Genomic DNA, 26,438 nt, shown 5'->3' on the forward strand with positions numbered 1-26,438 from the left:
ATGTTTCTTACAGTAACCACCACTACACTCACTATTCTGGATTGAAAGCTTCATGCTCGTGACCATAAAGAGATTATTTCTTTTTGTGAAAGACAAGGCGGCTGGCAGACAGTCCATATAATCTTAACAACTGACTAGATCACATCTCAACAAGCCCCATTAACTTATGAAGAATTGCTATTCTTGTTCTGCACATACAGGGTCCCAGTCATATGTAGCCTCATTTTTTTTCCCTTTCTGTTGTCCTACACAAACACACTACTTCAACACAATGGCATTTCGTCGAATAACAGTTCCATAAATGGGCATGAAAAGTACAAGGTCGAAACTGTCTTGCACCTCAAACAATTTCTCCCATTCAAGAAAAAACCGCCTGCCAAAAAGTGTTTATAGTGAACGCTAGATGACGCAACTGTCTTCTTTATCGGGCAATTTGGCGCCCTGCCAACTGAGAGACAGGATCCCGACAACACAAACCGAGGAAAGAACCCATTCAGCAGTTCGTAGGGGGACATCAGATGGTGGAAACCGTTGGTCTCAGCTGTCTCCCCTTTTGTGTATCTTTGAGCGTCCTACAACATACTTAACCCACGTCTTCCATTGATTGTGTGACGAGTGACGAGACAAGTTTCAACCTTTTTAAAAACCTTAAAAAAATCCAGTAGGAAATGAAGATGATGGCTATTCGTTTACTGGTGCCTACTGGTGCCAAACGAGTAGTAGTACAAGTGCTCTGTTCTACGTTGGCAGCGTTGATTTTTTAGCCCATTGTCTGTGAGTGTGTCGATGTGTTAGGCTCTTTCAATAGAAAAACAGTAGAGTGCTTCCTCTTTTTAATTATCCTGTGCAAAAAGTTTTTTTACAACTCGATAACAACAATAGTAAAAAAAGAGAGAGAGAAAAAAAAGAGAAGTAATTCCGGACATCCTGTGATGATCATTATCGACCCGCTGCAGTTTCAATAAGTTCACTAGGACAGCCGAACTCTTGTTCATCCACACCACAGGTAATATCCATAGAAAAAAGCGTTACTTTGTAGGTAAAACACCGACTGGTTGGGGCGGTGGTTCGGATGGAAATCATATTCAATATTTGAATATCCTTTTAAGGTCTTGAAGAGTAGCTCATCCGTCACGGACAAACGGGAAAAATATTTGCGTTTTCCCTTTTTCTATGCCATGAATGATAAATCAAAAAAAAAAAATCCAAAACCTTGCACATGTGTGTCTTTTCTTCTGGTTTTAGGTTGACGTCGTCTGTGTGTCGTGTACCCAGTCATCCTTGCAGCCCCCCCCGAAAAATTGCAGAAGCAATGGCGGACGATGATTCGACAAGCGTGCGGGTCGCAGTCAGGTAAGAAGAAATTCTCTTGTTTGTTTCACACACACACAAAACCCACCTGTGTGCTTCAAACCGAGGCCAAGGTCCCGGTTACAAAAGCGAGGAAACCCTTTTTCTCTTAGAATTTCAGAAAAAGTGGGTTACCCACCCAGACACTGTGTTACCTTGTTACCACCGGGAATGCTTTGTAAATGGATTTTAATGAGTAACTAGCTACACACGTGAGGTTATTACGTGCGTCCGGTGAATAACCGTCATCGAACACATGTGTCGTTTTTTTTTCGTTCGTTTACCCTAGTTCTTTTTTTTTTTTTTTTCTTTTTAATGTTAAAAAAAACAAACAGAATGTGGAACGGACGACTGCACAGATTGTTGTCGGTCTGCTACCGTTTCTGCCACCCAGGTGTTTTTACGTTAGAGATAACGAGACGGGGGCTGTCTCTCGGCTTATTTCCAAGTCAAAAATAGAGGGTCGATATTCCATTTCCTTGTAAGGGAGGGGATGCTCTGAAAGGTTTCACTTGCGAACAACACGGGGGTGAGATTGCCTGCTGTTGTGACGTCAGATTATTGATCTCTTGTCTTGTTTTCCGACCCCCACGTTTCTCACTTTTGGTAGGTTGCCAAATTTTTAACGATCAGGCCCAGAAAAGAGACGAGAAATCCTTTTTGCCGTTAGCGTTCCGGTCGGGCGTTGCAATCCGCACCCTTTTGTGAAATATCTAAATCGATCCTTTGACGCCCAGCCAATCGGGCGTTGCCTTTTGCCACGTTCGAACAACAACGCAAGGCAACACACAACAGCAGCATGACATCAAAATCACCACCGACCATCGTCGGTCGTTCGGTCAAACAAGAAAAAAAAAAAGAGGGGGGGGTAGGGTTTTGGTGTTGACCCAAGAGTTTTTTCTGTGTCCTCTCTCGCTCACCTTGTAGGGAAACAAATAAAAGTCCGTGAGGGTTTGACAGACAGGATCTCTTATTTCACGTGCACCTTTCGTTTTAATGTATTGTAAAAAAAAAAAAAATGTGTCCCGCAAAGTTCCATTAGGCCCTCTGAAAAAATATGGCACACGGAGGAATTTCTTCACTTTCCACCAAATGTGGCACGTTCAGGGTCGTGTTACACCGTGACCGTACGAACCTTCTTCGTTACTCTTTTCTCTTTGAGATTCCTCTTGCATCGGGATTTTCCAAAAGCTGTTAAACCTTTTTTTTTAGTGTTCGTAGTAACATTCGATTAATTGGTGAACCGGATCGAGTCTTTTTTTTTTCATCCTCAATGGGAAGACAACAACAACAAAAAAATACACAAATTTGAATATGAAAATGAGAAACCTTGAAAAGAAAATCTCCCGCGGGAAAGATTTGCTTTTTATTTTCCCGTTTTGGGCGTCGGTTCGGATCGTCGTCGTCTCCAGCGTTCAACGTCAACTTGTCTGAACGATTTTGGACGAGAAGGAAGCTGGATCAAATAAAAGCCTTCGGGGGGTATGAGAAAAGAACTGAATGGATGCGTCCATTCGAGAATGTTTTTTTGTTGTTTTGTTTTTAAATCCGCTGCCTTATCAGTCGGTGTGTATCCGCGTGGATTCTCTCCCGCAGTCGCACGTCGACGCCCAGCTATTCTCTCACCGCACCATTTTAGGAGATTTCCTTTAACACGACGTAAAAATAAAAGAAACGTGGATACACGAGAAGGTGTACGCAAAGAACAATCTCGTGGTTCGTGAGCCTAGTTTAACTCGAAAGACAAAAAAAAATTCGTGTGTGACGTTGGGTGTTGGTGATAAGAGACTTTAAACACACAAAAGAAAATGATAATTAGTCTTTAAAAGAAAAACTGGTCTTTTATTTTGTTTCTTCTTTGATCGGCAACAGCAAAAAATAACAAAATGAAGGCCACCCTGAAACGCGGGGGTCCGTTTCTCGGCTTTCACTTCTTTCGCTCCTTGTTTGTCATCATTTCAGCATTTCTTCTGTATTGTCTTACACGAGGAATCCCGAGCCGTTCTGTTTCTGGGGGGAAGGACGGTGGTTCTGTGCTCATTGGGCTGTCCAGAATTTTTGGTAAAAACCTGCACCTGTTGTTGGACACTATCAAACATTATTTATTTAAAAAAAAAAAAAACAAGCGCCCGTTCACTGAAAATAAGAAACCTAAATCTAAATTTAAGAAAAAAAAAATTATAATAACGGTAGAACATTCCGGTTGTTTGGGCAGAATTTCTTGTAGTTTTCACTTTTTTTGTGTGTACGTATGTTCCTTTGCATTCTAATCGACACTGTTGAACCGAAGGTCGGCCAGTTTTCTTTTAAAGAAGTAAAGAAGCCTACTTTGAGTCGCAGTTGTTAAACAAAACCCCAAAATATTTTAAAAATTGTTATATTCATTTTTTGTTTAAATGTCCGGCAGGTGTTGTTATGGAAGCCGTAAAAATAACACCAGAACGAAAGTCAAATGAACCGAGAAGAAGAAGATGCCTATTGTAGAATTTAATTTTTTTTTTTTCAACCGCAGAGAAATCTTTTCTATTGTTCCATCTGTCCAGCAGAAAGGACATCTTATTTAACGATGCGAAGTATTAAACAAAAAATGTACTTTTTTTTATTTATTTTTTTTTCTAAGAGGATGGGCTATGTTACCGTGACCAAAAGGAATGTTGATTCTTATCTGGTTGTAAATAACTTTTCCTTCTCGTACGGTCATACGTAGTACGGCAGTATTTACAAAAAGGGAACGAAACCTTTAAAGCGTCTCTAGTGTTGCTGAAATAAGCTGTTTTTACACGCTTGATTAGGATGTTTACAACATTTTCTACTTTTTCACAATCTTAAAAGTAAAATTCACTTTTTATTGTAGAATACGCCCACAATCGGCCAGAGAAGTCATCGATATGTGCCGGACGTGCACGACGGTGACCCCAAGTGAGCCTCAGGTCATCCTCGGTGCCGATAAGGCTTTCACCTATGATTACGTCTTCGACATGGATTGCGGCCAGGTAAGTTTATTTATTATTATTTTTTTTAATCACCATCATCTTAGAAAATAGACAAATGATTTCCATTGTTACCTCGGTTTTAACAACCCCCCCACTTTTTTGGGTTTTCGTCTTCACAGGTGCATATTTATAACACCTGCGTCCGGCATCTGATTGAAGGCTGCCTCCAGGGTTATAATGCCACAGTGTTAGCATACGGACAGGTATGGGATTCTTGTATTTGTTTTTCTTTAAAGGAGAAGACGAAATTCACCTTAATGATAACCAATTTGTCCCTATGGCTGAATAGACTGGGAGCGGCAAAACGTATTCAATGGGCACGGGATTAGAGGCGGACCAGCAACTCTGTGCCATGAGTGATAATGTGGGTATTCTACCTCGCTCGGTTCACCATCTTTTCACAGGGATTGAGATGCTCAGGGAGGAAGCGATTCAAAATGGTCAAACACCGCCCGAATTCCGTGTCCAGGCTCAATTTCTCGAACTCTACAATGAGGAAATAATCGATCTTCTCGAACCAACCACTCGGGTAAATTTGATTAGAGTTTTCCTTTTTTTTTTTTATAAATTTTTTCCGGAATTATTCCGGAAATCTTGATGGATTTTTCAAAGACATAAGAAAATGTTGAACAACAAAAATGTTTTTAAAGCTTTTCCCTTTACTTTATCGAAAACGTGATCCGACGTTGATAAGAAAGGATTGACCTGCTTTCGTTGAACAGATTTTCCAATTCAAGGATGAACTAGATCTGTCATAATTGTTTAAAAAAACAAGCCCTTTTCTTTTAAAATAATATTTTCAAATCACGTGATTTCTTTTTTTTTCCCTTTTTCTTGACTGAATTGTTTAAAAAAAATTTTTTGGGTCGCCGTCTAAATGAAAAATAGGGTCAACGGTCGGATATGCGGATTCACGAGGACCAGTTGGGCGGTATCTACGTGGCCGGAGCGACAAGCAAGTCGGTAGCCAGCACGGATGAGGCCATGCACTGCTTACACATGGGTGCCCTAGCGCGCACAACCGCCTCGACCCAAATGAATGCCCAGTCGTCACGCAGTCACGCCATATTCACGTTGCACATCCGCCAGCAACGGCTAGCTCCAGCTCAGGTCGGTATTTTATTTTTATTCGCCTGGATTGCTATCTATATAAAAAAAGGGTTTCCATGACGACCATTTCATTCTGTGAATAACAATTTCTTTTTTATCTATCTATTTTTTCTTTTTATTTGGACAGAACGGGAATGGGGACAGTGATGAAGGCCAGCCTAATGGTACCGGATCGAACGGAGATGCTGGATCGGAACTAGAGACGCTATCCGCCAAATTACATTTTGTCGATTTGGCCGGTTCCGAGAGGCTTAAACGAACCGGAGCGACAGGCGATCGTGCTAAAGAAGGCATTTCCATCAATTGCGGCCTGGTACACACTATTGATTGCAAATGACAATTTCGGATTGTATCGGAAACCGTCTTGATGGATTTAGCTCTTAATTTTTTATTCTTTTAAAAATTTTAGTTGGCCCTGGGCAATGTTATCTCTGCACTGGGTGACGCTGCACGCAAGGCATTGCACGTACCGTATCGCGATTCGAAGCTGACTCGACTTCTTCAAGACTCTTTAGGAGGTATTTGTACTATTACGGTCGATAAAACACACTGCAGTTAAATTCGTAAAGAAAAAGGGGTTGTTTTTAATGTGTTTTTTTTTTTTTTTCTTTCCTCTTTTCTCTGTGTTGTTAACGATTTTCATAGGTAATAGTCGCACGCTAATGATCGCCTGCTGTTCACCATCTGACCGCGACTTTATGGAAACGCTGAACACACTAAAGTACGCCAATAGAGCTCGAAATATCAAGAATCGTGTGGTTCTCAATCAGGTAATGACGCAACTTTCGACCCGATTCAATGAATTTCTTGAAAAATTATTCGTATTTTTTGGTGGGGGCGCTTTTAGGATCGAAGTAGCCGTACAATTGCACTGTTGCGACAAGAAATTCTACAACTGCAACAGGAATTAGCTGAATACAAACAGGTTAGTCAAACGTGACGCAATGTCACGTTTAAGTTTACTAACGGGGGTTATCATTTCGTGACAACATTCTTGGGATTATTAGGGCAAACGAGTGGTCAGCGAGGATGGCCATGAAGCGGTGAACGACATGTTCCACGAGAATCGTCTGCTACAGGCGGAAAATCAAACGATGCGGACGAGACTCAAAGCGCTCCAGGAGACGGTCAACTCGATGACTGTGCGCAATGTCGAACTGCAGGCCCAGAAAGCCGCTTCCACTTGGAGCAAAGCTGGTTGTGATGCCGACATTACCCAAATGGTCCAGCACTACCTCATGGAAATCGAGGAATTGAAGGCGAGGCTATGCGAATCGGAGAACATGGCGTCTCAATTGCGTCTGAGAGCCGCCACTTTGCAGACTAACAGATCACCCGTGAAAGGTGGCCTGTCCCCTCGTAAACTCAACAGCTCCGTCAACGTGCTCATCGAAGAAGCCAAGCGCAATCTGGAAAAGGATAAATCATTGCTGCAGAAGAATCAATTGCGTCGTGAAATCAGTGGTGGCAATGACTCGGCCATGGAAGCTTCAGTCTCTTCGATGGAACCGAGCAGTCTGATGACTGGCCAATCTCAAGCAATGAGCAGTGGTGAGGCAAGCGATGAAGAAGAAGATAACAGCCCGTCGAGCGCTGAAGGCGAGAGCGACGATAGCAGCAGTAGCAGCGATGATGAAGCAAATCAAGCTGAAGAAAATGGAGGATTGTATAGCGCGGAATTGGCCGAACTCACTTCAGAAATCAGCGTCAAACAACAATTGATTGAAGAGTTGGAATTGTCGCAACGCAGACTGGATATCATGAAGCATCACTATGAAGAGAAACTTGTCCAGCTTCAAGAACGTATTCGGGCCACTACCGAAGAACGTGACAAAGTCTTGGCGGGGTAACTTTCATCATTTTTTGTTTTTTTCTTCTTTTCTTGGCTATTGAAATGGTGCAACGCAGCCAAGTGAGACTCTTTATTGACTTTGCTTTCTCTTTGCTTTTTTAGATTCGCGCAGAATCACGGGCCAGTTAATCCAAATGTGGAGGGTACGCTACGACGAGTACGCGAGGACTATGAAAAGAAATTGTCTGACTTGCAATCGCGTCTGAAGAAATTTCAAGCCGCTCAACAGGAACATGCCAAACTGCTGAAGAGTCAGGGCGAAAGTGAGCGTCAACTCAAGTCACTCAAGAACGATTTGCTGGACATGAAGCGAAACAAGGTTTGTAGGACTCTCTGAATGATGTTGCCATGTCAGTTATTTGATCGTTAATAATATTTTTGAAAAAATGTAGGTCAAACTGATGCAAAAGATGAAAGAAGACGCCAACCGTCACAAAGAGATTGAACTGAAACGGACACGTGAGATTGCCCAGTTGCGGAAAGAGTCACGCAAACGGGAGAATGAAATCCGCACGCTGCAGATGGACAAGCGAGTCAAGGAGACGGTACTGAAACGCAAACAGGAAGAAGTCAATGCCTTGCGCAAAGTCCAGGCTCGTGGTCAAGGTGTTTTGAGTGAACGGGCTGCTGGCCGTGTCTTCCAGTCGGGACGGAATTCGCGCAAACCACGTCAACCCATGTACTCGCCCAAGGTGGCCAAGCAAAAGTGGCACAAATTGGAACACAATCTCTCCCAGATGGCGTTGAACCGGTTAACGGTTTCGCAGCTGGAAAAAGATCTGGAACGATTGATGGGCAATCGCGACGAACTGGGTCGATCACTGGCCGAAACGCTGAGAATTCGCGATCGCGCATTCATGCGGGGCAAAGAAGAAGGCTACATCCGCGAACTCGACGATCAGCTGGAAAGCCTCAAAGCCAATATCGAATATGTCCAGGAAAACATTGCGGAATGTCAACGGAATATTGTCCAAATTGAAGAGACTAAAGTAGAATTTTCGTTTGATTTGCTGCCTATTTTCATCTGCCGCCATGACTAACTGGGCGTTTTTCGTGTTCCATTACAGGAGGGACAAGGTGATTTAGATATGGAATTGGCTATCCAGCCAAATGATATGGAAGAGGCCCGTTACTTGTTTGCCAAGTTGATTAACATGAGTCTGAATCACGCTACCTTGGCTGCCCAGCGTGAAGCTAGCAACAAGGAGCTGCAGAATCAGGTGAAGCAAGTGCTGGAACGCGATGCTGTCCATCAACAGCTGTTGCAACACATGCTGGCCCATTCGGATTTGGAGGTGTACAATCTGCTGGCTACTGGCACGACCAGCACTTCTTCGGCGCAAGAAGATCAATTAATAGGCGGAGGAATCTCATCTCGCTCCCGTTCTCCTTCGCCCGCTGAAAGCGTGGCCAGTGGCGCCACAACGGCAACAAACGCCACCGGCAGCGGGCGTTATAGCAAGAAAATCAGTAAGAAAGCCAGACGTCTGACCTTTGCTGCCCCCGAAGATTTGCTTTACTATGAGGGCGTAGTCTCAATGAGTAACGCTGGAGGTCCACCGCCTCTTCCACCGCCCATCATTGAGCCGCTGGTTGATCTACCGCCCATACCGAATGTCGCGCGTTCGCAAAAGTAATTTTCGCATTCGTTTGATTATTATTATTATTGTCATTTTTTGTGTTAAATGGTAATGTTTCATTTGGCGTAGGATTGATATTCGGAGTAATCGCGGCTCGTCTGAGAATAGTCTACGGGTCGACCATATGGCAATCACTCCTCCCCAAAATTTCACTTCGAACAGTTCCCTCGCTTCTCCTCGCCTACCCCGCAAATCTGCTAATCACAGCAATTCAAACTTACTGGCCAAGCTTAACTCTGCGTAAGTAGCTTTACTCGTCTTCTTCTCACGCACAATTTTTTTTTTCCTTTTTTTTTTTTTTTGGTGTCTTTGTTTTTTGTTTTTAAAACTTCTTCTGCAACAGCAACTGGACATAACCTCAACAATAAACATTAATAATCTTCTGCCTTTATCTTCTTTCTAACTATTTGACTGACTTGTTGATTGACTTGTTTTATGCTTACCTTTTTGTTTTTCTTTTTTTTTTTTTATATTTCGTGACTGGCCTGTGACGCTGCCGCTTCTGTGCCTCATCCCCCTTTCCCCCCCTTTTTCTACGCTTGCTCCCGTCATGCCTTATGCCTATATCCAGCGAGCCGGGTGAAACGTCTCCGACACCACCCGCTTCACCACCCACATTTCGACGGGGCGGAACCAGTCGCGAAGAGAATCCCAATGTTTTTTCACGGCTAACTCATGGCACAAATGTTGGCCAGGAGCCTGTACCTGACCGTGGCGTTGTCCATCCATTCCAGGGCAAGGTAAGCAGGAAAAAAATAAATAAATTTAATGAATAAATAATTGGCTGAATTCGCTTGTTGTAATGCTTGTAATAGTTTGTTTATGTTCCAAGTTTCCTTTTTCGTGTTTTTTTATTTTTTTTCCTTGATGAATGTACTGTGATATTCTACGCGTTCTTTTCAATTATTCAACAGCTGAGCAATAAATCACCTCTCATCTGCACTCGGACAGCCGAAGGGCATTGCCAGGCAGTACTTTCCATTTGTGCCACGGACGCCAATCTCTTCTCAGCTTCAAAAGGTAATAAAAAAAAACAAAAAAACTCTGTTTTTAATTTAGTACAAACAAACAAAAAATTTAATATTTGACATTATGGCTGTTAGATCGTACCGTAAAAGTTTGGGACCTGCATTCCGGAGTTGAAATTCAATCGCTGGATCGTCACCCCAATAATGTGGTTGCTGTTAAATACTCTCCAGAAACAGGACTCGTCTTTACTGCCTCGTCTGCCTACGTAAAAGTTTGGGACTTGAGGCAATCGCCAAGTCGCTGTATCAAAACCTTAAGCTCTTCCGGTTGGCCGGCCAGCGGCAATCAGGCAAACACGACTAGCACACGTAGTCTACAGCTACCTCAGGGGGAATCGCTGATTAACGATATCGCTTTGAGCGGTCAGAGTAGTGCCGTGTTGTACGCCGCGGCGGGCAGCCAGGTGCGCATCTGGGACATCCGGAAATTCAGCAGCACTGGCAAGTTGAGCGGTGGCCACCAGGCAGCCGTCATGTGTCTGGCTGTCGGAAACGCCCCAGTGGCCGGCATAGAGTCAGACGGCAACGACAAAGTAGAATACGTCATAACAGGATCTAAGGATCATTACGTTAAAGTGTTTGAAGTACGTGATGGAGCCACTGGAGTTTTGAGTCCGAGGTAATTTCTGCCTTTTATTTTTCTTTTTATTTGTACGAACATGTGGATTTTAAAATCGTTTTTTGTTCTTTAGGTTTAATTTGGATCCGCCTCACTACGATGGTGTCCAATGCCTTTCCTTGAGTGGCACGTCCCTAGTCTCTGGCTCACGTGACGCTTGCATCAAGCTGTGGGATGTCGAGCAAGGCGAGCAAGTTCTGTCACTCTCCAACGTCCACCGTGATTGGATATGCGGTCTGGTCCATCTGCCTCAACGTCTTGTCATTTCCGGATGTCGGGGAGGTGTCTTACGTCTATGGTCGACTGAATCCTGGGATTCTGTCGGCGAAATGCGGGCCCATTCTGCCTCAGTCAATGCGATCGCTTTTAATTCTACCAACATTTTTACAGCCTCCAATGATAACACGGTCAACATTTGGAGATTGCGCTCCAGTGTCGACAGCATCTCTCCTGAAGCCGGCGAATCTTTTTGAATTTTCTTGCATACTGCTCGTTTTTTTTTTTACCACCCTCATTTTTTTTTGCTTTAATTTAAGTTTTTTATATATTTTTAAGGGTAAGGAGACGTTGGTTTAGTCACTCACACACCTTCTCTCGTGTCCTTTTCGTATTCTTTTTTTTTTTTTTAACAACTCAAGAATTTGAAAAAGCACGGTCCGTCAAGCTGTGCATACAACCAAAAAGATGGTGCACAATGCTGTACATCTCTAGGTTTCTCTGAAACGTTTTTTTTTTTTTAGTTCTTTTTTTTTTAAACACGGAATCATAATCACCAGTTTCTTAACATTCCAGTAAGATACCCAACACATTCCATTTATACGAGTACCTAGGCGAGGAAAAAAAAAAACTTAAAAGTATTTAATCTCCAAATAACCAAAATAATAATGAATATTTGCTTCTTTCAGGACATCCCGTCTGTTCGTATCTGAAACGTTCTTTTTATTTATATAGTTACCGATGGAAGTTAAGGAAAGAAATTGATTGTATTTTTTTTTTTTCTGGCTATCACGAGTCTCATACAGGATACATAATTTACCAAAATTTATAATAAGAAGAATGAGGCCTTTTTGTATAGGAGAAAAATGTGGGAATACACTTGAGTGAGTTCTGTATACGAAACACCTCTATTATTATGAGAAGCCACGCTTTCGAAAAGGCATGCAAAAGTCATAAAACAAATAATTTCCTGCTTTATTTGCTCTTTTGTAGAATAATGAAAAATAATAGAAGAAATGAAATAACTTTGCTGAAGGAATGTAAAAAGGTCAACCTTTTCACTATATGGTGAATGAAATGTTCTTGAACAAATTTTTCTTATCACAGTTGAAGCTAAAAAAAAATTTTAATTAAACAAGCTGTAAGGCTTTCAGATCACAAATATTAATAAATACCTTTCAAACCATTCACTCTTGAGAAGACCAGGGCAGTCATAGAAGCTCAACATCGATATGCACGGGAAAGCTTGCAGATACGACCCGCACAGAGAAGTCAACTGCTGGCACCCGTCTATATGCAGCTCTTTCAGCTTACAGAACGAAGGGCCACTGCTTAAAGCCTTTAAACCACCATCCGTCACCTGATATAAATATTTATAGAATTGGGGGGCAGCCATTCTTAGACTTAGTGTTAATGAATCTGTTGGTTAATATACCTTTGTATATGAGATGTCAAGGACAGTAATGCTGTGGAGTTTTGTGGCTAGATATCTGAAGCCTCTATCTGTGAAATCAGGGCATTTTCCCAGAATGATAACATGGAGTTTGGGACAATTATCAGTAAGAGAAACTAATGCTTGGTCATCAACTTTACTATTTGAGAGGTCAAGCTCTTCAAGACAAGTTAAATAAGGAAATAATTGGACAAGGCCTGTAGGAAGTAAAAAGGAAATAGAATTAATTTCAATGCAGTGTGTTTCTTACTTTGTTACCTAGTGTTGAGATTTCATTTCCAGGAATGTGTAGCCATGCCAGCTTTGTTAGACACTGAAGGATTCTCACTGTAGAGTCTCTCACTTTTGAACCAGCTAAACTCAACCTCTTTAAATCAGGATGGGCCAAGCATCTTAAAACTGGTCCAGTCAATAAATTTCGCTTCCCTAACAGAGCTACTAGTACACTTTTTACACTTGCTGGTAAGGACTGAGCCATAGCAAGGTTTGATGTGATGTTTAAGGCAACAATTCTTGTGCACCTGTTTGTAGAGTGAACAAAATTAGATTTCTGGAAACATTTTGACCAAGACTTTGTTAGATACAAGCATGAATGCAACCATTCAGAAAACTGACAAACTTTCAAAATCATGGGCTTATTTACATGCAGCAGGAGAAGTTTTATACATCCAGTTTATATATTTTTTCAACTGCAATGAATGTTATTGCTTGTCTAAATATACTTACAACGTAAACAACGATTCGGTGTTAGAGGATTCATAAGGGATATCATAATGGAAATTATGGGCACTCATGGTGTCAACGTCGATTAATTTTTTACTAGTTAAAAATACGATTATTGCGAATCACACATTTTGATCCTCAGCGTGTTTATTTTGTTTTTGAAAACTCTACCAGACGACAAGATTATGCTGTTTCCAAGGCTGCGACCTTTTTATTTACAAATTATCAAATTATTTCTTCGCGAGCTGAAACATAAAGCTTTATTCTAGTTTTTTTAAATCGTTGATTTGGAACTAAATTTCTCATAGGTATTTCAATAGTTTACTGGAAATGAAATTATTGATTATATTAACAAATAACAAGGCAGATGCCAGATTTCGTGACAGCTTCAACACGCCTTTGCGTCGTCTGGTTCAAAGCTTTAAATTTACCTATCAAAACTTACACTACAACCGTGAATAACTTCAGGCCTTGGAGACTTCCTTGACGGATTTAAAGTTTACAGCTTGACGATTCACGCCGTTCAATATTGTCAAAGCCAACTAATGGCTCTAGAAAGTTTTGAAAATGAGGATATGGTTTTTAAGGATAAATACAGAAACCTAAAACGGAAGCTCAAATTTCTCATTTATGTAAAGGAAAATACTTACCTGCTTTGAAACTTTTGGTTTATAAAATTTTTTAAATTAGGAAAATGAATGTTTTTCTATGGAAATACGTAACATGGAAAAAAGACTCCTCAGAATTCTCAAAGATCGAACATTTCTTCTAGATATGCTAACCCAGCATGAGGCAGCATCTCCTGCATTTGAATCATCAGATGATGACATAACAGATTCTTCAGATGGTGAAATGAAGATGCAGCACAAGAACACAGATAGAAAGTAAGCAACTACCTGGTTTCCTACATTTTTATGTTTGTTAGAGCAACCCACAAGGACCTATTTTTAGGAAAAAACTTAAAACGGAACGTGGGAATAAAAAAACTCCTGGCATTCCATCAAAACCTAGAAGGAAACCTCCAAGCAAACTTGACAAGAAAAACAGTGTTAAACCTGAAACAGTAGCAAACCTTATGGAAGATTCAATGAGTTCTAAACAAGAGGTTACAACCAAAACAGGTCATATGACTCCAGAAGAAGTTGTAAGGCACTTAGAATCAAGAAGGTATATTTGCTTTTATATTTAAACAAAATTCTTAATTATCAATTTTAAATTTAACAGAGCACAACAAAGTCAGCTGGAGTTTTCTTTTGCCCCTGACAAAGCTCCTGCTACCGTACCTACTGAAATGTTTAGCAATGATATAGAAAGTAAGTGGCATGTATTTTTCATGTGTTGAATAGGTAAAAAATATTATTTCTATGTAACGTGTCCGTACCATTATTAGTAGGTGGTGGAAACTTTCGTGAATTTCTTGATGATATCGATACGTCCCCTAGTAATGGTGGAGATGAAAATGTCACAATTGATATGGAGCATAACTAACCACTTAATATTTGAACTCAGTGTTTTTCAATAAAACAAAATTGTTTTGCCTGAAAAATAATTGCAGATTTAATATGTTATCTTATAGAGCTTAATCTTACGGAAAGTATTGGGAGACGCGGAAACAGATTAAGAGATGATAGTTTCAGCAGTAGTGGTAATGTTTTATATAAAATAAGTCACGGCAGTATGTAGTAATATGATTCAATATTACAACGCGGCCAATAAAACATAATTTTTGTAGCTGTGGTCCAAAATGCGACATGTTATGGGTCACTATTATCACAGCTTAAAAACTACGCGCAACTGTCAATGACGGAGAAATCGACTGTGACAAATATAGATAAATTCAAAAATATCATATCGATTAGCTGATAACAAAAAAGATCGCATTAGACGGGATTTACGAGATGAATACACAGAATGTGGTAGGGTACACATTCTGTCCTAAACTAGTTCTATTTTATTAGGCAAACAATTAGATATTAATATGATGACAAGAAAATAGTGATCAAAAATACATCTATCTTTTGGGAAGCGTGTAGCAGTATTTTTTATTAGTTTCTGCTGAATAATTTCGATTTTTAAGACGTCAAGCAGACGATGCCTTCAATCTGATATTGACTATTACATCAAACGGTTATTCAATCCCACGTGCGTTAAGTCCATGGTTAATTCATACGATTCTTACGATTCATACCGACAGCGACGTTGAAGCATCAACAACGTTTCCAAAACCGATCATCAGTTGACATATGTATCTAGCTGGCAGTTCGTAAAACAAAACGAAAGAATCAAAACGAGACTTAAGAAAATCTGTGCACAAATTTTACTAACTTGGAAGTTGGAACTCATTAGATTCATTGTCTAAAATGCCCCGGTCATACGAAGAAGAACTGAAGTTCATAGAAAGGTTATCTCCTTATTCTTGGCGCATCAAAAAAGGATTTGTTCCTAATATGAAAGTAAATTTCCATTCTAGTTTAAAATTTTTATATGTATAATGTTTGCTCATAAGGCAAAAAATTGTTGTCTATATGTATATAGGTTGAAGGCATTTTCTATGTCAACAACAACTTAGAGAATCTGATGTTTGAAGAGCTGAAAGCCTCTAGTGCTCAAGGCCTAGTTGGGGGATTTCTTCCTGGAATGAAGCAAATTGCCAATGTTGCTGCCCTGCCTGGAATTGTTGGACGATCTATTGGGTTACCTGATGTTCATTCTGGCTATGGCTTTGCAATTGGAAATGTAGCTGCATTTGATATGGATGATCCAAATTCCATAGTATCTCCTGGCGGAGTAGGATTTGATATTAACTGTGGAGTTAGGTTGCTGAGGACAAACCTTACTGAAAAAGATGTTCAGCCTGTTAAAGTATGTGTTGATTTTGTTTCCTCATCTTCGGGATGAAATTCATTTAGGTCTGTATGAATAGGAACAATTGACCCAAAGCATGTTTGATCACATTCCTGTTGGTGTTGGATCAAAGGGAGTAATCCCTATAAATGCCCAGGATCTCGAAGAAGCTTTAGAAATGGGAGTAGATTGGTCGCTCCGCGAGGGTAAGGCCTTAATAAATAAAGTTTCTTTTAACTTTAAAAAAACGAAGGATATGCCATTTACTAGGGTACGCTTGGGCAGAAGATAAAGAACACTGCGAAGAATTTGGCCGAATGTTGAATGCCGATCCTTCGAAAGTCAGTCTCAGAGCTAAAAAGAGGGGACTTCCTCAGGTAACATTTAATTTAAAATTTTTGGTGGACGAAGTTCTTTCTGGCTTCACGTTCCATTTTTTTTTTTTTCGTGATTAGTTGGGCACTCTTGGAGCCGGTAATCATTATGCGGAAATCCAAGTAGTGGACGAGATCTATGACAAGTGGGCCGCCACCAAAATGGGGATAGAACACAAGGGCCAAGTTTGCATCATGATTCATTCGGGAAGCAGAGGATTCGGCCACCAAGTAGCCACCGGTAGTCTTTTTTTCTTTGGCCTAAAGATTAGTAATTGTTGAAATTACTTCATTTTGTAAGATGCTTTGGTTACCATGGAAAGAGCAATGAAAAGAGATAATATCGTGACCAACGATCGTCAACTAGCGTGTGCCCGAATTTCTTCAACGGAAGGCCAGGACTATTTAAAAGCAATGTCAGCAGCTGCAAATTTCGCCTGGGTTAATCGATCTTCCATGACTTTCCTCTGTCGCCAAGTAAATTTAAATTTCTTCTTGGATTTATTTTTACATTCATTGAAGCTTTCCTGTCGATATTAAAGGCTTTCGCTAAGCAGTTTAACTCGACCCCGGATGACCTTGACATGCATCTTATATACGATGTATCGCACAATATTGCTAAAGTGGAACAGCATACTGTTAATGGTAAACTAAAAACATTACTGGTCCATCGAAAGGTGAGTGGAATAATGCGTGACAAGAAGAACTGTATAACCGATAATAAACTTTTTTCTTTACAGGGCTCAACTCGAGCTTTCCCGCCTCACCATCCATTAATTCCGGTCGACTACCAGCTAACGGGTCAGCCTGTTCTCATTGGAGGAACAATGGGTACTTGTAGCTACATCTTGACCGGTACAGAAAAGGGAATGGAGGAAACCTTTGGTTCAACCTGTCACGGAGCGGTGAGTTTCGTGGTTTATACAGTCCCAGTTGTATTTTGATGTAACATTATGTGCTCCATTAGGGACGAGCCTTATCTCGCGCGAAATCCCGGCGAAATTTGGATTACACCGAAGTTTTGGATCGTTTGAAGGAGCAAGGCATTTCTATCAGAGTGGCATCTCCCAAGCTGGTTATGGAAGAGGCTCCAGAATCTTATAAAAATGTAACGGACGTTGTCGATACTTGTCACGCTGCTGGAATCAGCAAAAAAACTGTTAAGCTCCGCCCAATTGCTGTAATTAAAGGGTAAAATTGTATTGGTACAAGCTTTGCAAGTTTGGTTGAACAGATCTTTCATTGTTTAAAACAATTTCTTTTCTTGTTATTTACTAAATTCTACAATTCTTTTTCTTGTTTTGCCTGACGTAAAAAAAAAGGAAAAAAACGGGAAAAATGTCGCTATTTGGTCTTCGATAACCTGTCTTTTAATTTATGGGGTTGATTAGATAATATTTTGAACAAAAATAGAACATCGCATAAAATAACAAGACATACAATGACGTTAATCATTTATTAATGGGTCGATAGCGAAAGGATCAAAAGGTATGACGATTGATTAATATGTTGAAGGCAAGAAAAAAAGGGGTACACTTGCAATTTACATGACTAAATGCCACCATGCCGATTTTATAACTTGTTTTAAAGTTTCAAATAAATCAACACAAAAAGTGTGCTTGATGAAATTGTTGGAAACTAAATCAATTAGTAGCAACTGGATAGCAGATAGCCCATAGTTACATTTTGAATCATGATTATCTTTGAATGTGGAAATTCCTTTTCCTTCTGCCCCTTATCCCCCTTGAAAATTAAAATGAGAACCAGCTGGAATCTTGTTACAAAATGTTGCAGTGTGTCTTCTTTTTGCTACTTGATTTTTTCTCTGGGGACTTTTTGTTTATCTGCCTCACTAAATCATAAAATATCTGTTAAAGAAAAAGGGGAAAAACCATTATATTTTGCTCAACATGAATGATAATGAAATAAAATAAATAGTCTTTACCTCATTAACATTAATTTTTGCTTTTGCGGAAGATTCCAGGAAAGAGCAGTTATTGAATTGCCTTGCAAGATTCATGCCCTGATCTTTCCCTACAACACGTTCATCCTCAAGATCACATTTGTTGCCAACTAGTACTAGAGGAACATCATCTGTATCTTTCACACGCAAAATCTGTTCTCTCAAATCTTGTAGGTCATTAAAAGTAGATTGTGCAGTAATGGAATAAACCAGTACAAAGCCTTGGCCATTTTTCATGTAGAGATCTCTCATAGCTGTGAATTGTTCCTGGAGAATAAACATACAGATTTTCATCCAGCATATGTCAGATGAACAACTTTAAACAAACCGTTCCAGCAGTATCCAAAATTTCTAACATGCATTGTTGTCCATCAACTTCCACCTGCTTCCGGTAAGAGTCTTCAATGGTAGGATCATACTTCTCCACAAAAATACCTTGAACAAACTGAACTGTAAGGGCTGATTTTCCAACACCACCACTCCCCAAAACGACGATTTTATATTCCCGCATCGCAAATCGTTTTTTCTAAAAGAAAACAAAAGCAAAAGGTAAAATATATCGAACGTTTGGGATGCAGACCAAACAAGTGGGTGATAAATTCACTGGAATCACCAATCGACATGAACTACTTGCATTTCACGAAAGGATAAGTACAAAATGTAAGCCTTACCCCGTAAACAAGCCACTAATTACACAGCCCTAACAGAATGAATACACACGAATTACGAACACGTAAAGTTGAATATTACTACGTTGAGTTTAAAACAGTACTAGTAAAGATTTCGATGTGAAAAGTGGGCGATGTCCCAAGTAAAAGCAAAATGACACCAAAAATTGAGCGTCGACTACCGATACCAAGCGCTATTCATTTGTTTCCGCAGCCGGAAGTAGGCCAAGCCTTGAAAACAAATGAATAACGCTTCGCAACCACTACCACAAGTCCACAACGCGTAGTAAGTAACTACTAACTAGTAAGAAATCGCCCTCTATTTGTTACAGCTATACAAGTTCCTTATATTCTTTCTCTCCTCCATGAATTCCCAAAACATGAAGAAATGAAAGAGAAATGAAGCACTATAGATCTACCTCATGGTCTATATTTTCAGTACAATGACTCCTTTTTTTCTGAGAATCTTCGACGACACTTATGAGACATCATGATTCATGAAGGTCCCACCATTTATGGTCAAAAATTCTAGGCATACGTCATGGCTTCCGGGGAATGAAATCAGTTATTTGAATTATATAGAAGAAAGTCATGGTAAGGGAAGGTACCATATGCATTATTAAATACACTTCGATTTCGGCATTAGGGTTCATGAGGGTCCAAAATTTGGGCTCAAAATGAAAAGATATTTATGCTCTAAATATTCTGACTGTTATAGCTGGTTATAGCTTCGCGAGGGCGGATCGGCAAACATCGTCTTTTACGGTTCGACTGCGTTGACCGTGTTAAAACGTTTACTCTTAAATTTTTATGAAGTTAATCTCTACTGTTCTTTATTCATTTTATTCATAAAAATTATTTAATGATGTTTTACGTTTTAATGTAAGCGCATAACTATAAATACAGCAATGTATTGCATTAATTGCATGAAGGCAATTCAGACAGTTTAGTCTGAGTTGTAGCTCTTGCGACTGCGACCCACTGCCGGAGCCGGACTACAGAGTTTACAGCTACAGTCTATACAACTCTAGAGTCTAGGGTTCCATAAGGTTCCATGAACCATGAGTATGACTTTGAGTCTGAGTCTACGTGAACGTGAACTACGTCTTTACGATAGACTTTCACACCCATTGCAAAACATGGCAACGTGCAATATCCGTCACCGTTGTTTGTTTTCGTATTAAAGGTGGAAGGCAACAACTTTATGTCTGCTTGCGTTAAATGTTTTCACAAAATTGGCAGTCCGTTTTATTACGTTCAATCCCTTATTTATTTTCTTTGGCATTTCAATAACCTAACAAACAATTTTTTAGATTTAGTAGTTAAAACGTACTTCACAAATGTCTTGGCCAAACAGCTTAAAGACAGTATTTGTGATTGATCACGGCCCGGTCATGGCACGTCCTTCTGATTTACCCATTGAATTAGATGTTTTCAACAAACCAAGAGGTCATGGGCCAGGAGCATTCATACCTGTCACACCTGTGTGCAAATCTCTATGGACATGCGCAGCAGAAGCATCATTCGAGTATTGCAGAATTGTATGGGATATTTACCCTACAGGTAGACTTATCAGATTCATGATCTGTGATACAAAAGTGAATCCAGTTGGATCATGGGGAACAAACCAACAAAATCTCACCAGTGTAAGGACTATTATGCTTCATTAGACATTTTGACATAATGCAGCAAAAAAAATTTTGAACTAACAGATTACCTATCACTTTGCTCAACTTGGTGTCCCTGTGTCTGATTCTAGACTTGGAGATTCTTCAATTATGCATGGCCTTACGGCAGCTCTTGAATCACTAACTGAATGTTCCGATGCCCAGCTAGAAAAATTAAAATCACCTGGGAATAAATCAAAGGTTTTATTTTCATTTGAAAAAAATCTAGTCTTGCCTAAATGATTGATGTCTCACAGGTTCATAACAGGGGACGGGTCATTTGCATTAGCTCTTTCAGAGAAGATGGGTATGTTAGAAGTTTAGAGTCCTTCTTTCAAGAAACCATTGTTCAGATTAACCAGAGAAATTTTCCTCCAACACACATGCCAATTCATCACTGTGATTTTGTGGTAGTGAATATTTACCCAAATCCTCCTACACTAACTCTCAAAGGTAAAAATTTACGAAATTTTTATTTCTTGTTGAATTTAACATTGTTTGTACAATTTAGAGCACCCGCGTCTAGAATTATCTCCCCTTTTAAGCTGCGAGCTTATTTCAGTGTGTGCAAGCCGATGGCTTGCAAGTCGCCTTGTGAGGTATAATAGAAATTGTTTTTATTCAAGCGAACGTGAAGCCCTACTTTTTGCTCGTGTTAATAGTCTCGTGCTCCAGCACTATGAATTGGCGTCAACCACTGTCACTGGCATTCCAATGAAAGAGGAGCAAAATGCCTCGTCTTCAGCTAATTATGACGTCGAGATCTTTCATCCGGTAGCAGCACATGCTGATATTTTAAAATTAAAGGTAGCTTTCTTCACAATTTCAGTGCTCCAATGGAAAACATTTATGAACATGCTTGAGTTTTAGAATGAAAGTGCACTTTTCCTTATGAAAGAGGGTTACGGTTACAAAACCGTCACTCTTAAATGGTGCACGCCACGAGCAACATCCAACAGTGTCGAAATGTGGCCGTGCAGCTCAGCCTATCGCATATCTCCTGTCGATGTTACCAGCCGCCCATCTTCTTGTCTGACCAATTTTCTACTTGGGGGACGGTAACAGAAGTTAAAACTATAATAAAACTACTTGATAATAATCATTCTCGTAGATCTGTCATGTTAGAGTTACCGAGAAGTGGCACTGGTGGACGGACAACATCGCATATGCTCGCGGCCCATGGAGGGGAAATATTTCTGCATTCTTTGCTAATCGGTCGAAGCGTAATAGAAGACCCTCCTAGCATTAGCGAAGGCTCTGGGGGAAGGGTGACAGATTATAGGTAAATTGATTTTCTAGTACGGTGTCAATGAAAAAAGAAAAACAAGCGGTTTTTGTTTGTATAAATCTTGCCAGAATCCCTGATTTTGGGGAGTTGATGAAAGAAAACAAATTGGTACCTTATCTTCTTTCGGAACCTTTTGGACCTACACTACCCATAGAACGAGCATCAAATCGGATGGAACGTTGGACTCAGTATTGGCCAATGACCATCAGCTCTACGATCGTATTTAATATGGGTGTCCATATGGAAACTTTAACAAAAATTATAGTCAACGAAGAACTTACAGACGACCAGGTCATCGAGTGCAAAAAGGTTATATATAATCTGTTGGCTCTGGAATCAAGGAACGAGCCATTGCCTCCTACGTGCTCGGGTCATCGCGATCGAGGTGCTAAAGGCAATCGCAGGGAGGAGCAATATCGCATACTTTTCAAGGTACATGTCACACACTGCCCATCACGTCAAACCCTGACACATCATACTTTCTAGGAATGCGAGATCATGCTTCGGCATCACTGTAGAAGTGAACAGCACCGCCGTGTATTGGCTTGCTTACTGGAATGTAGAAGCAAAGGAACCGCACCTAATCCTTTGCTTGTCCCTTCATCAACGAAAGTATGTAATTAAAAATGAGTCATTATCGTCGACAACATGTTTAGAGAAATAATGCATTGCTCTTTTTCAGGAATCCGCCCAAGAAACAAATTCTGCAAGGTCGTCCATTCCAGACACACCTCTTTCGCCTGTAGCTATGCCAGCAGCTAAAGCCCCACGACTAGACGCAAGTTTTTAGAAGTCATGTTGAAGAAGTTTAAGACTAATTTATATGTCTTGGAACTTTAGGTGAGGTCATCTATAGCAGGTAAGAGTTTGTTGGAAGTATGGAATTCCAGTGTATCGGCGGAGGTCTCAAAAAAACAACGGGAGTTTGTTGGCCGTATCAAAGCTGGTGGACAAGGACCAGTAAAGCTTTATGGTCATCTTGATAAAGAACATGAAACATGAGGTACAAAAATTTGCTGTTGTATTCTAGCTTTTCATAATAAATGTTCTGTGTTCCATAGACTAGACATGTAGAAAATTGGTTTTAAGATGTCCTACCCATATATACTTGCAGTAAAACTATTAAAGTACAATAGGGTATATATCAGTATTTGTTGTGACTGGCTGAAGTGGTCTGTGCCAATACTTTGCTGTTTCTTGATTAAAATTGTGTCCAGAAAACTCATTATCAAACACCATTGGTTCCTTTGGTCTTGTGAAGTAATCTTGGATAGGAACACTTGGAGATATTACAGGAATGACCATTGTCTGTCTGTTACGTTTAAAAAAATGGTGGAGTCCATACAAGGTAGCCAGTATTATCATTGCAACAATACTAAGGGTTGCAGCAATCATAGCAGTTTCTCTAGAGGAGTCAAGAACTTCTGATATTGGGTCTTCTGTCAGCTTAGTTCTTATGGTAGATGGTTCAGCAGTCGTCGTGATGTTGAAGATTGTTTTCAACGGATGATCCATTTCAGAACTCTGAGAAAAATGTATTGGACACATACACTGAAAACTTGTGGTTTTCTGTTGGACTTACTCAGATTAATTTTCAGTTCCAAAATCACTTAAACAGGCATCCAAAACATCATCAACTGTAAGCTTTAATTGTGGGTTAAAACCCTCGCTTTACAATAAAGATAAAAGGGAATTTTGCTTTTTTACCGGGTATCAATATCAAATTTTAAATCACACGAACTAATACTACAAGGCCTTACTAACCATAAGCTTTATGAGTACTCTCCTCCTTTAATGTCACTAGCTACAAACTACCGCCATCTACGACATAATTCCAGTACAACTTAAACGATCACTAAACCACGATATAATAGTAAGGTACACTCGCCTCCATAAATATGTGCTCCTTCCAAATTGCGGGATAACTTTAGTACCACTGCCAATGAATTAAAAAATTGGATGCAATACTTTGCTCACAAGCCCCGGGTGTGTGAAGCATCTGATCACTTGATCTGTTGATCAGTAGGGAAATAAGAAAATTCATTTAAAAAACTTGCCTAAAACACACGACGCGAACCTGGTGGCAGTTATGAGCATCGCCCTTTGGCCAGTATAGGCGATCGCAGTCTTTACATTCTTGGTCTGTGGCGGTCTGTGGTATAGTTAATGAATGACAACTTGACGAGTTAGTGACACGCACGTTGGAAGCGTACGCATGTATGCACCTCGATGAGCGTTGTACAATAACAAAGCCCCGTTGGTAAGCGTATTGATAAATAAAGTTACTAGGTGCCCTCACTCCGTTCAGGAAGTTCCCGATAGGGTCCGGCCTGGTCGCCAATTCGCCATAGAATCTCGGAAACCGTTTGTCCTTACGGCAAAACTGACAACGTATCCATGTAGGATGAAGACGAAGTGTGAAGTAATCATCCCCGCTTCACCCCGCCTTCCCACTTTTGTCAAAATCGGCCAAAAACGACATCTCTTGAAATTATCCAAAAATCATACGGCATAATCGAAATTAAACGCTGAACACGATTTAGTGATTGGTTTTCTCATTATACCAGCCGTTTCAAAAATTAACGAAAACAGTGCTGTTAGCGCAACAACTTAATTTAGGCTTTTTAACGTTTAATCAAAAACTATAAAATCAATAGAAAAATAAACCTGATTTTCGGGATTTTCATTCAATTCTGAATCGAATTCATGTATTTTAAGCAAAATTTGAAATTTGGCCAAAAATGAAAAAGTGGGAAGGGTATAGCCTTCCCACTTTAGTCAAAATCGGCCAAAAACGAAATCTCTTGAAATTATCCAAAAATCACACGGCATAATCGAAATTAAACGCTGAACACGATTTAGTGCTTGGTTTTCTCATTATACCAGCCGTTTCAAAAATTAACGAAAACAGTGCTGTTAGCGCAACAACTTAGTTTAGGCTTTTTAACGTTTAAATCAAAAACTATAAAACCAATAGAAAAATAAACCTGATTTTCGTGATTTTCATTCAATTCTGAATCGAATTCATGTATTTTAAGCAAAATTTGAAATTTGGCCAAAAATGAAAAAGTGGGAAGGGTATAGCCTTCCCACTTTTGTCAAAATCGGCCAAAAACGAAATCTCTTGAAATTATCCAAAAATCACACGGCATAATCGAAATTAAACGCTGAACACGATTTAGTGATTGGTTTTCTCATTGTACCAGCCGTTTCAAAAATTAACGAAAACAGTGCTGTAAGCGCAACAACTTAATTTAGGGTTTTTAACGTATAAATCAAAAACTATAAAACCAATAGAAAAAAAACCTGATTTTCGTGATTTTCATTCAATTCTGAATCGAATTCATGTATTTTAAGCAAAATTTGAAATTTGGCCAAAAATGAAAAAGTGGGAAGGGTATAGCCTTCCCACTTTTGTCAAAATCGGCCAAAAACGACAACTCTTTAAATTATCCAAAAATCACACGGCATAATCGAAATTAAACGCTGAACACGATTTAGTGATTGGTTTTCTCATTATACCAGCCGTTTCAAAAATTAACGAAAACAGTTCTGTTAGCGCAACAACTTAATTTAGGCTTTTTAACGTTTAAATCAAAAACTATAAAACCAATAGATAAATAAACCTGATTTTCATGATTTTCATTCAATTCTGAATCGAATTCATGAATTTTAAGAAAAATTTGAAATTTGGCCAAAAATGAAAAAGTTGGAAGGGTATAGCCTTCCCACTTTTGTCAAAATCGGCCAAAAACGACATCTCTTGAAATTATCCAAAAATCATACGGCATAATCGAAATTAAACGCTGATTTCGATTTAGTGATTGGTTTTCTCATTATACCAGCCGTTTCAAAAATTAACGAAAACAGTGCTGTTAGCGCAACAACTTTATTTAGGCTTTTTAACGTTTAAATCAAAAACTATAAAACCAATAGAAAAATAAACCTGATTTTCGTGATTTTCATTCAATTCTGAATCGAATTCATGTATTTTAAGCAAAATTTGAAATTTGGCCAAAAATGAAAAAGTGGGAAGCCTTCCCACTTTTGTCAAAATCGGCCAAAAACGACATCTCTTGAAATTATCCAAAAATCACACGGCATAATCGAAATTAAACGCTGAACACGATTTAGTGATTGGTTTTCTCATTATACCAGCCGTTTCAAAAATTAAAGAAAACAGTGCTGTTAGCGCAACAACTTAATTTAGGCTTTTTAACGTTTAAATCAAAAACTATAAAACCAATAGAAAAATAAACCTGATTTTCGTGATTTTCATTCAATTCTGAATCGAAATCATGAATTTTAAGAAAAATTTGAAATTTGGCCAAAAATGAAAAAGTGGGAAGGGTATAGCCTTCCCACTTTTGTCAAAATCGGCCAAAAACGACATCTCTTTAAATTATCCAAAAATCACACGGCATAATCGAAATTAAACGCTGAACAGGATTTAGTGATTGGTTTTCTCATTATACCAGCCGTTTCAAAAATTAACGAAAACAGTGCTGTTAGCGCAACAACTTAATTTAGGCTTTTTAACGTTTAAATCAAAAACTATCAAACCAATAGAAAAATAAACCTGATTTTCGTGATTTTCATTCAATTCTGAATCGAATTCATGTATTTTAAGCAAAATTTGAAATTTGGCCA

At 39.5% G+C, this 26,438-nt stretch overlaps 6 protein-coding genes and 1 long non-coding RNA gene across 10 annotated transcripts; 4 read left to right on the top strand and 3 right to left on the bottom strand.

Moving 5' to 3' along the window:
• The first annotated feature begins 485 nt into the window (after positions 1-485).
• On the top strand, positions 486-11,704 carry LOC116925668 (kinesin-like protein KIF21A). Its single transcript, XM_045175015.1, has 19 exons — positions 486-1,006; positions 1,246-1,353; positions 4,205-4,343; positions 4,463-4,546; positions 4,633-4,872; positions 5,232-5,453; positions 5,581-5,766; positions 5,863-5,971; positions 6,099-6,223; positions 6,301-6,378; positions 6,461-7,299; positions 7,408-7,624; positions 7,698-8,294; positions 8,373-8,938; positions 9,015-9,185; positions 9,517-9,685; positions 9,860-9,965; positions 10,049-10,592; positions 10,666-11,704. Exons 2-19 carry the CDS (start codon positions 1,313-1,315, stop codon positions 11,063-11,065), a joined length of 4,833 nt encoding a protein of 1,610 aa, XP_045030950.1. The 5' UTR covers positions 486-1,006; positions 1,246-1,312; the 3' UTR covers positions 11,066-11,704.
• Positions 11,557-13,164, bottom strand: LOC116925680 (protein AMN1 homolog). Its single transcript, XM_032932404.2, has 5 exons — positions 12,988-13,164; positions 12,520-12,782; positions 12,244-12,458; positions 11,984-12,168; positions 11,557-11,921 (listed from the first exon to the last, which is right to left on the bottom strand). Exons 1-5 carry the CDS (start codon positions 13,053-13,055, stop codon positions 11,870-11,872), a joined length of 783 nt encoding a protein of 260 aa, XP_032788295.1. The 5' UTR covers positions 13,056-13,164; the 3' UTR covers positions 11,557-11,869.
• Positions 13,165-13,350: 186 nt separating this feature from the next.
• On the top strand, positions 13,351-14,530 carry LOC116925682. Of its 2 annotated transcripts, none has more exons than XM_045175025.1 (5): positions 13,351-13,616; positions 13,675-13,868; positions 13,936-14,151; positions 14,209-14,297; positions 14,378-14,530. In XM_045175025.1, the coding sequence occupies exons 1-5, from the start codon at positions 13,530-13,532 to the stop codon at positions 14,470-14,472; spliced, it is 681 nt and encodes a 226-aa protein (XP_045030960.1). In that variant the 5' UTR covers positions 13,351-13,529; the 3' UTR covers positions 14,473-14,530. The 2 variants fall into 2 exon arrangements, with proteins under 2 accessions (XP_045030960.1, XP_032788297.2); XM_032932406.2 differs by having other exon boundaries at positions 13,353-13,616; positions 14,375-14,530.
• LOC116925685 lies at positions 14,138-14,965 on the bottom strand. 2 transcript variants are annotated; one of them, XR_006648032.1, is made up of 3 exons: positions 14,574-14,965; positions 14,366-14,422; positions 14,138-14,270 (listed from the first exon to the last, which is right to left on the bottom strand). It is a non-coding gene; the product is annotated as an uncharacterized LOC116925685 (long non-coding RNA). The 2 variants fall into 2 exon arrangements; XR_004395675.2 differs by having other exon boundaries at positions 14,366-14,522.
• Positions 14,966-15,113: 148 nt separating this feature from the next.
• Positions 15,114-17,635, top strand: LOC116925670 (RNA-splicing ligase RtcB homolog). The gene is made up of 9 exons (XM_032932393.2): positions 15,114-15,437; positions 15,520-15,846; positions 15,908-16,034; positions 16,099-16,205; positions 16,284-16,443; positions 16,504-16,679; positions 16,745-16,879; positions 16,943-17,107; positions 17,170-17,635. Exons 1-9 carry the CDS (start codon positions 15,345-15,347, stop codon positions 17,395-17,397), a joined length of 1,518 nt encoding a protein of 505 aa, XP_032788284.1. The 5' UTR covers positions 15,114-15,344; the 3' UTR covers positions 17,398-17,635.
• Positions 17,636-17,644: 9 nt separating this feature from the next.
• On the bottom strand, positions 17,645-19,035 carry LOC116925683 (ras-related protein Rap-1b). The gene is made up of 4 exons (XM_032932407.2): positions 18,837-19,035; positions 18,494-18,691; positions 18,148-18,432; positions 17,645-18,070 (listed from the first exon to the last, which is right to left on the bottom strand). Exons 2-4 carry the CDS (start codon positions 18,674-18,676, stop codon positions 17,981-17,983), a joined length of 558 nt encoding a protein of 185 aa, XP_032788298.1. The 5' UTR covers positions 18,677-18,691; positions 18,837-19,035; the 3' UTR covers positions 17,645-17,980.
• Positions 19,036-19,816: 781 nt separating this feature from the next.
• On the top strand, positions 19,817-23,013 carry LOC116925669 (integrator complex subunit 13). Of its 2 annotated transcripts, XM_032932391.2 has the most exons (12): positions 19,817-20,479; positions 20,546-20,701; positions 20,758-20,953; positions 21,012-21,099; positions 21,163-21,307; positions 21,371-21,558; positions 21,612-21,782; positions 21,857-22,220; positions 22,275-22,400; positions 22,471-22,566; positions 22,629-22,791; positions 22,850-23,013. In XM_032932391.2, the coding sequence occupies exons 1-11, from the start codon at positions 20,174-20,176 to the stop codon at positions 22,788-22,790; spliced, it is 1,998 nt and encodes a 665-aa protein (XP_032788282.2). In that variant the 5' UTR covers positions 19,817-20,173; the 3' UTR covers position 22,791; positions 22,850-23,013. The 2 variants fall into 2 exon arrangements, with proteins under 2 accessions (XP_032788282.2, XP_045030951.1); XM_045175016.1 differs by having other exon boundaries at positions 20,338-20,479; positions 20,593-20,701; positions 22,629-22,850.
• The last annotated feature ends 3,425 nt before the right edge of the window (positions 23,014-26,438 follow it).

Source organism: Daphnia magna, linkage group LG6 (genome assembly GCF_020631705.1).
Source record: "Daphnia magna isolate NIES linkage group LG6, ASM2063170v1.1, whole genome shotgun sequence".
Taxonomy (NCBI): Eukaryota; Metazoa; Arthropoda; class Branchiopoda; order Diplostraca; family Daphniidae; genus Daphnia; species Daphnia magna.